This window comes from Nicotiana attenuata, chromosome 8 (genome assembly GCF_001879085.1).
Source record: "Nicotiana attenuata strain UT chromosome 8, NIATTr2, whole genome shotgun sequence".
Classification (NCBI taxonomy): Eukaryota; Viridiplantae; Streptophyta; class Magnoliopsida; order Solanales; family Solanaceae; genus Nicotiana; species Nicotiana attenuata.
This window is the reverse complement of record NC_031996.1, coordinates 40081189-40089731: the sequence shown is the minus strand read 5'-3', so window position 1 is coordinate 40089731 and position 8543 is coordinate 40081189. Positions and strand designations below refer to the sequence as shown.

At 48.0% G+C, this 8543-nt stretch overlaps 1 protein-coding gene across 1 annotated transcript; it reads right to left on the bottom strand.

Annotated features, from left to right (window-relative positions):
• On the bottom strand, positions 3684-4073 carry LOC109231880 (RNA-directed DNA polymerase homolog). Its single transcript, XM_019397495.1, has one exon. It carries the CDS (start codon positions 4071-4073, stop codon positions 3684-3686), a length of 390 nt encoding a protein of 129 aa, XP_019253040.1.

Here is an 8543-nt window from a genome sequence, read left to right as displayed (position 1 = left end):
CATAACCCCACGAGTTCAAATATATAATTTATTTCAAGATTCGACCCCAAATTGAGGTTGAATCACCCAAAATCCCCAAAGCCCTAACTCTACCCAAAACCCCCATTTTCTACTTTGATTTCAAGGTTTAGGGCTAGGAATTTAGTAATTAATAGAGGAAATTGAAGAAAACAAGTTGAACAATGCTTACCCAAGAAGTTTTGATAAAAGGGAGCTTCAATGGACGCCTAAGTGCTTGGAGAAGAAAGGAGTTCGTGTATTTTTATGAAAATCCCGAGCTACTGTTCTGTTTTTAACTTAAAAATTCGCTGGGCAAAATTGCCCTTCGCGTTCGCGGGAAAGGGGTCGCGTTTGCGAAGGGTAAACTGGACACTCCATCGCGAACGCGTGAAATAGGATGCGAACGCGTAGAAGAAAATGTTGGGGGGTCTAGGGACTGTTATACGCGAACGTGTGAGGGGCCACGCGAACGCGTTGAGGAAGCTGGTAAAGCTACGTGTTCGCGATAGTGAGGATGCGAACGCGAAGGAGGGGGAATTAGAACTACGCGATCGCGTGAAGTAGGATGCGAACGCGTAAGAGGGCAAGACCAAAGCACTGCGAACGCGAGCCTGTGGCCGCGTTCACGAAGAACAAAATGCCTGTGTAAAAATGCAGCAGAATCTGATCCTTTCCTAAGTGTAAAAACACCCCGAACTACCTCCAATTCACTCCCGAGCCCTCGGGGCTCCTAACCAATCACACACACTAACTCAATAACATCCTACGAACTTACTCGAGCGATCAAATCGCCAAAATAACATCAAAATCATTGAATCAAGCCTCAAGATCATCATTTTCATTTCAAACTTCATAACTTCAAATTTTAGATATTTAGGTCCGAAACACGTCAAATGACATCCGATTTCGACCAAACTTTACAGGAAGCCCTTAACACATATTTAAGACTTGTGTCGGGCGTCAGAACCAAAATACGAGCCCGATACCATAGTCTTTTAATCAATTTTCATTTCCATTTTCCTTAATAATTTCAGAAAAAACAATTTCACAGAAAAATTCATTTCTCGGGCTCTCGACCCCGAAATTCGACTCCGGGCATATGACCGAGTCTCATATTTTTCTACGGACCCTCCGGGACCGTCAAATCACGGGTCCGGGTCCGTTTACCAAAAATGTTGACCAAAGTCAACTTTAATCATTTTAAAACCACATTTTGAAAATTTTTCACAGAATTTAACATAAAATCTTTCCGGCTACGCGCCCAGACTGCGCACGCAAATCGAGGCAACTAAAGGTGAGGTTTTCAAGGCCTCAGAAGCACGGAAAAAGAGAGAAATCCGGTGATGACCCTTTGGGTCGTCACATTCTCCACCTCTAAAACAACCGTTCGTCCTCGAACGGACAAAAGAAAGAAGTACCTGAGTCGGGAAATAGATGAGGATAACGGCTCCGCATATCAGACTCGGACTCCTAGGTTGATGCCTCAGGAGGCTGACCTCTCCAGTAGACACGCATTGAAGGAAAACTCTTCGACCTCAACTGTCGAACCTGCCGGTCTAGAATGGCTACCGGCTCCTCCTCGTAAGACAGATCCTTGTTCAACTGGACAGTGCTGAAATCTAACACGTGGGCTGGATCGCCGTGATACCTCCGAAGCATGGCACATGAAACACTGGATGCACGGCTGACAAGCTGGGCGGCAAGGCAAGTCTGTAAGCCACCTCTCTCACACGATCGAGAATCTCAAATGGGCCAATGAACCTAGGGCTAGGCTTGCCCTTCTTCCCAAATCTCATCACGCCCTTCATAGGCGACACTCGGAGCAAGACCCGCTCACCAACTATGAAAGTTACATCTCGAACCTTACGATCCGCATAACTCTTTTGCCGCGACTGAGCCGAACGAAGCCTGTCCTGAATGATCTTGACCTTATCCAAGGCCTCCTGAACTAAATCTGTACCCAATAACCGAGCCTCCCCCGGCTCAAACCATCCGACTGGAGACCGACATCGCCTACCATACAACGCCTCATATGGAGCCATCTGAATGCTGGCCTGGTAGCTGTTGTTGTAGGCGAACTCTGCTAAAGGCAAAAACTGGTCCCACGAGCCTCCGAAATCAATGACACAGGCTCGGAGCATATCCTCCAATATCTGAATAGTCCTCTCGGACTGGCCGTCCGTCTGAGGATGGAACACTGTGCTCAACTGAACCTGGGTGCCCAACTCCTGCTGAACTACTCTCCAGAAGCGCGAGGTAAACTGCGTACCCCGATCTGAAATAATAGATACCGGCACCCCATGAAGGCGAACAATCTCTCGGATGTAGATCTCAGCTAACCTCTCCGATGAATAAGTGGCTGCAACAGGAATAAAATGCGCTGACTTGGTCAGCCTATCAACAATGACCCAAATAGCATCAAACTTCTTCCGAGTCATCGGAAGTCCAGTAACGAAATCCATGGTAATCCTCTCCCACTTCCACTCGGGAAGCTCAATCCTCTGAAATAAACCATCAGGCCTCTGATGCTCATACTTAACCTGCTGACAGTTCAAACATCGAGCCACATATGCAACAATATCTTTCTTCATCATACGCCACCAATAAAGCTGCCGCAAGTCCTGATACATCTTCGCGGCGCCCGGGTGAATAGAATACCGAGAGCCATGGGCCTCCGCTAAGATCAACTCTCGAATCCCATCGACATTGGGCACACAAACTCGCCCCTGCAGTCTCAAAACACCATCATCATCTAAGGTCACCTTCGTGGCACCTCCACGCTGCACCGTGTCTCTCAGGACACACAAATGGGGATCATCAAACTGCCGATCACGGATACGCTCCAATAATGAAGAACGAGCGACCGTACAAGCTAACACTCTGCTAGGTTCAGAAATGTCCAACCTCACAAATCGATTGGCCAGGGCCTGAATATCCAAAGCAAGCGGTCTCTGGCTGACCGGAACATAAGCAAGACTACCCATGCTGGCGGACTTCCTACTCAATGTATCGGCCACCACATTGGCTCTCCCCGGGTGTTATAAAATAGTAACATCATAGTCCTTCAATAGCTCCAACCACCTCCGCTGCCTCAAGTTCAACTCCTTTTGCCTGAACAAGTATTGCAGACTCTTGTGATCCGTGTACACCTCACACGTCACACCATATAGGTAATGCCTCCAAATCTTCAGAGCATGAACAATGGCTGCCAACTCGAGATCATGAACCGGATAATTCTTCTCGTGGATCTTCAACTGCCTCGAAGCATAAGCAATGACTCTGCCATTCTGCATCAATACCGCACCAAGCCCAATACGGGAAGCATCACAATACACTGTATAGGGTCCTGAGCCTGTGGGCAAAACCAATATCGGTGTCGTAGTCAGAGATGTCTTGAGCTTCTGAAAGCTCGCCTCACACTCATCTGACCACCTGAACTAGGCACCCTTCTAGGTCAATCTGGTCATCGGGGCTGCAATAGATGAAAATCCCTCCATGAACCGGCGGTAATAACCTGCTGACCCCAAGAAACTCCGAACCTCTGTAGCTGATGCTGGTCAAGGCCAGTCCTTGACTGTCTCAATCTTCTTCGGGTCCACCTGAATACCCTATGCTGATACAACATGACCCAGAAATGCAATCGAACTCAACCAGAACTCGCACTTCGAGAGCTTAGCATACAACTAACTATCCTTCAAAGTCTGAAGGACTACTCTGAGGTGCTGCTCGTGCTCCTCCTGGCTGCGGGAGTACACCAGAATATCATCAATGAAGACTATCACGAACATGTCCAAATATGGCCTGAACACTCGGTTCATCAACTCCATGAATGCTGCTGGGGCATTGGTCAACCCAAACGACATGACCAGGAACTCATAATGCCCGTACCGAGTGTGAAATGCTGTCTTAGGGACATCAGACGCCCTAATCCTCAGCTGATGGTAGCCAGATCTCAAATCTATCTTTGAAAACACCCTCGCACCCTGAAGCTGGTCAAACAAATCATCAATCCTCGGCAGTGGATACTTGTTCTTTATCGTCACTTTGTTCAATTGCCGGTAATCAATGCACATCCTCATCGATCCATCCTTTTTCTTCACAAATAACACCGGCGTACCCCAAGGAGAAACACTAGGCCTGATAAAACCCTTCTCTAGCAAATCTTGCAACTGGTCCTTTAACTCCTTCAACTCTGGCGGGGCCATGCGATACGGCGGAATAGAAATGGGCTGCGTGATTGGGACCAGATCAATACAGAAATCAATATCCTTGTCGGGCGGCATACCCGGCAGGTCTGAAGGGAAAACCTCGGGGAACTCCCGAACAATAGGAACATAATCAATAGAAGGAACCTCTGAGCTGGAATCGCGAACATACGCCAGATAAGCTAGACACCCCTTCTCGACCATGCGTCGAGCCTTCACATATGAGATAACACTGCGGGTGGCATGACCTGGGGTCCCTCTCCACTCCAATCGGGGTAAATCTGGCAAAGCCAAGGTCACGGTCTTGGCGTGACAATCCAAGATAGCATGATACGGGGACAACCAATCCATCCCTAATATAACATCGAAATCCACCATGTCTAAGAGCAATAAATCAACACGGGTCTCAAGACCCTCAAACACTACCACACAAGAACGATGAACTTGGTCGACCACTATAGAATCACCCACCTGTGTAGATACATAAACAGGAATACCCAAAGCATCGCTAGGCATAGTCAGGTAGGGTGCAAAATAGGACGACACATATGAATACGTAGACCCAGGGTCAAATAGCACTGAAGCATCCCTATCACAGACCAGAATAGTACCTGTAATAACAGCATCTGAAGACTCAGCCTCTGACCTGGCTGGCAAAGCATAACACCGGGGCTGGGCCCCACCTCCCCGAACCATATCTCTAGGACGATCGGCTGCTGGCTGGCCTCTACCTCTGGCGGTCCGAGCTCCACCTCTATGATCTCTACCTCCACCTCTATGGCCTCTACCCCCGCCTCTAGCTGGCTGGGCGGCCTGTGGATCACCTGATGCCTGAATCATAGGACGAGGACCCTGCTGCTGAGAGCTGTCAGAAGCTCGAGGGCAATACCTGGCAATATGTCTCGTGTCGCCACACGTGTAACAAGCTCTCGGCTGCTGAGAATAACGGAGTGGTGGTGCGCTGATAGGTGCTGATGGTGAACTGAAAAGCTGCTGGTTAGAAGATTGCGGCTGAGAGCCACGACCACCTGAAGTACCATGTGAGACATGTAGGGCTGACTGAAAGGGCCTCGGAGGATGGCCTCTACCATAAGAATCCCCACCTCCAGACGAGGTACCACTGAATCTACCTGCATGACGGGGTCTCTTGTCTGACCCATGACCACCTCCCCGTGCAAGAGCCATCTCAACTCTACGGGCCGCATTGGCCGCCTCCTGAAAAGAAATCTCACTACCAGCTCCCATAGCCATCTGGAGACGGATCGGCTGAATCAATCCATCAATAAACCTCTGCACCCCCTCTCTCTCGGTGGGGAGTATAACAAAAGCATAGCGTGCCAAATCAATGAACCGAGTCTCATACTGTGTGACTGTCATAGAGCCCTGCTGGAGGCGCTCGAACTGCCTGCGTAGTGCCTCCCGCTGAGTAACTGGGAGAAACTTCTCCAAAAACAACTCAGCGAACTGATCCCATGTCAATGCTGGAGACCCTGCTGGTCTAGATAGGCAATAGTCCCTCCACCAAGTCTTGGCGGATCCTGCAAGCCGGAAGGTGATGAAGTCGACCCCATTGGTCTCGACAATACCCATAGTCCGGAGAATCTCATGGCACCTGAATAAGAAGTCTTGGGGGTCCTCTAAAGGAGCACCGCTAAAGGTGGTGGTGAAGAGCTTGGAGAACCTATCAAGCCTCTATAAAGCATCTGAGGACATAGCCGCTCCATCGCCGGCCTGAGTCACAATACTTGGCTGAACCGCCACAGCTGGCTGAACCACTGGAACCTGAGCCTGGGGAGCTACCTGCTCCGGAGTACGTGTAGCAGGAGTCTGAACCCCTCCTCCAGCCTGAGAAGTGGCTGGTGCTACTGGAAGCAAACCCGCTCTAGTGACGCTCTCCACAATGCCTACCAATCTGACCAGAGCGTCCTGAAGAACTGGGGTAGCTATGAACCCCTCTGGGACCTGAGCTGGGCCCACCGGAGCTGCTGGGGCTGGAGCCTTCTCATCATAATCAACATGAGGCTCCACATCTGGGACTGCTGCCCGGGGCTGAGCTCTGCCCCGGCCTCGGCCTCTGCCCCTCGCAGGAGCTGCTGCTGGGGGCTCGGGCTGCTGCGCGGTAGAAGAAGAAGCACGTGTTCTCGCCATCTGCGAAAGAATAGAGTAGAAAGACAATCAGTATTTGAGAAACAGAATCGCACGAACAAAAGTGAAACTTTTCCTAACTCCGTAGCCTCTGGGGGATAAATACAGACGTCTCCGTACCGATCCCTCAGACTCTACCGTGGTTGTCCGTGAGTTGCGAGACCTATGTAACCTAGTGCTCTGATACCAACTTCTCACGACCCGAATTTTCCACCCTCGGTAGTCGTGATGGCGCCTACTAATAGGAGCTAGGCAAGCCAATTAATTTAACACTTCTCTCAACATCATTAACAGTATAAAGAATAACGAGACAATTAATATAAAAGCGGAAGTCTCGAAACATAAATAACTGAAACCAAGTGCGGAAATTCAAATACAACTCTACCCAGATCTGGTGTCACTAACTCACGAACTTCTACTGAGTGCTAAAAACAAAGTCTGAATAAGAATACAGTACTGTCTGATCCGATACAAGGGAAATCAAACGAAAGACAGAGATAGGAGAGACTCCGGGCCATGCAGACGCCAGCAAGCTACCTCGAAAATCTCCGGACTGAAGTAAACTCCCAACGCTCCTACTGCTGACCAAAGGCTCCTGCTCCGGTACTATGATCTGTGCAAAAAGCACAGAAGTGTAGCATCAGCACAACCGACCCCATGTGCTGGTAAGTGTCTGGCCTAACCCCGGCGAAGTAGTGACGAGGCTAGACAGGACCTATCAAAAACAACCTGTGCAAATATATATATATAAAGGCAACAGAAATAACAACAGAGAATATCAACTAAAAAGGGAAGGGGGCATGCTCGGGGAAAAATATAGCGAATACAGATCAACGGATATAACGACGAAACTATCTCAATACCATAGCTCATATATAAGTGGTCGGCGCGCCACACGATCCCTTTTCTTAATTCATAAGTGGACGGCGTGCCACACGATCCCATTTCATAATATATAAGTGGTCGGCGTGCCAGACGATCCCAGTTCATAATATTTATGTAAGTGGACGGCGTGCCACACGATCCCATATCATAGTATATAAGTGGACGGCGTGCCACACGATCCCATTTCATAATATATAAGTGGACGGCGTGTCACACGATCCCATATCATAGTTCAAAATATCTGACTTTGTAAAGAAGGCCCCATTAGGGAAATTCGACAACCTAACACTTTAACCCGGCAAGGGTACAGCTAACAGCCCAAATATCCCGGCAAGGGAGAGTACATAATAATAGTTTACACGTCCCGGCAAGGGAATAATCACAACACATCCTCTTTTAAATCACTTATTTCTCAACTATCACATTCTTGTTCGAGCCAATGCTCCAAAATATACCAATCACAATTCTTCCTCAACCGCTCACATTATATGAAATTTATCACTTAAACAAGGAAGTTGTGTCACATCATTCGAATTAAAAGCAATTAAGACTCACGGTCATGCTAGACTCCGGTGCATAGATAACCGTCACCATGCCTATACACCGTACTCCACATTTAGCAAGTAGCAAATAACATCCTAATCCTATTCCCTCAAGCCAAAGTTAGAACAAACACTTATCTCGGTCCAAGAATAGCAATCAACTCCCTAATACCGCCTTTCCTCTACAATCCAACTCCGAAACAATGATATCTAGGCATAATTAGTTCAATAATATCAATAAGGGCTCAAAAACATAATCCCATAGCCTAGAAATGAAATTCCTATCATTCTTCCAAAAACACCAAAATTCGACACCGGTTCCACATGGTCCAAACACGAGGCTCGGACCCAAACCCAATCACCATAACCCCACGAGTTCAAATATATAATCTGTTTCAAGATTTGACCCCAAATTGAGGTTGAATCACCCAAAATCCCCAAAGCCCTAACTCTACCCTAAACCCCCATTTTCTACTTTGATTTCAAGGTTTAGGGCTAGGAATTTAGTAATTAATAGAGGAAATTGAAGAAAACAAGTTGAACAATGCTTACCCAAGAAGTTTTGATGAAAGGGAGCTTCAATGGTCGCCTAAGTGCTTGGAGAAGAAAGGAGTTCGTGTATTTTTATGAAAATCCCGAGCTACTGTTCTGTTTTTAACTTAAAAATTCGCTGGGCAAAATTGCCCTTCGCGTTCGCGGCAAAGGGGCCGCGTTCGCGAAGGGTAAAATGGACACTCCATCGCGAACGCATGAAATAGGATGCGAA

What these genes read in the sequence shown, in the direction of transcription:
- LOC109231880 (XM_019397495.1), bottom strand. Translation starts at nt 4,073, where the DNA reads ATGTGCATTGATTACCGGCAATTGAACAAAGTGACGATAAAGAACAAG.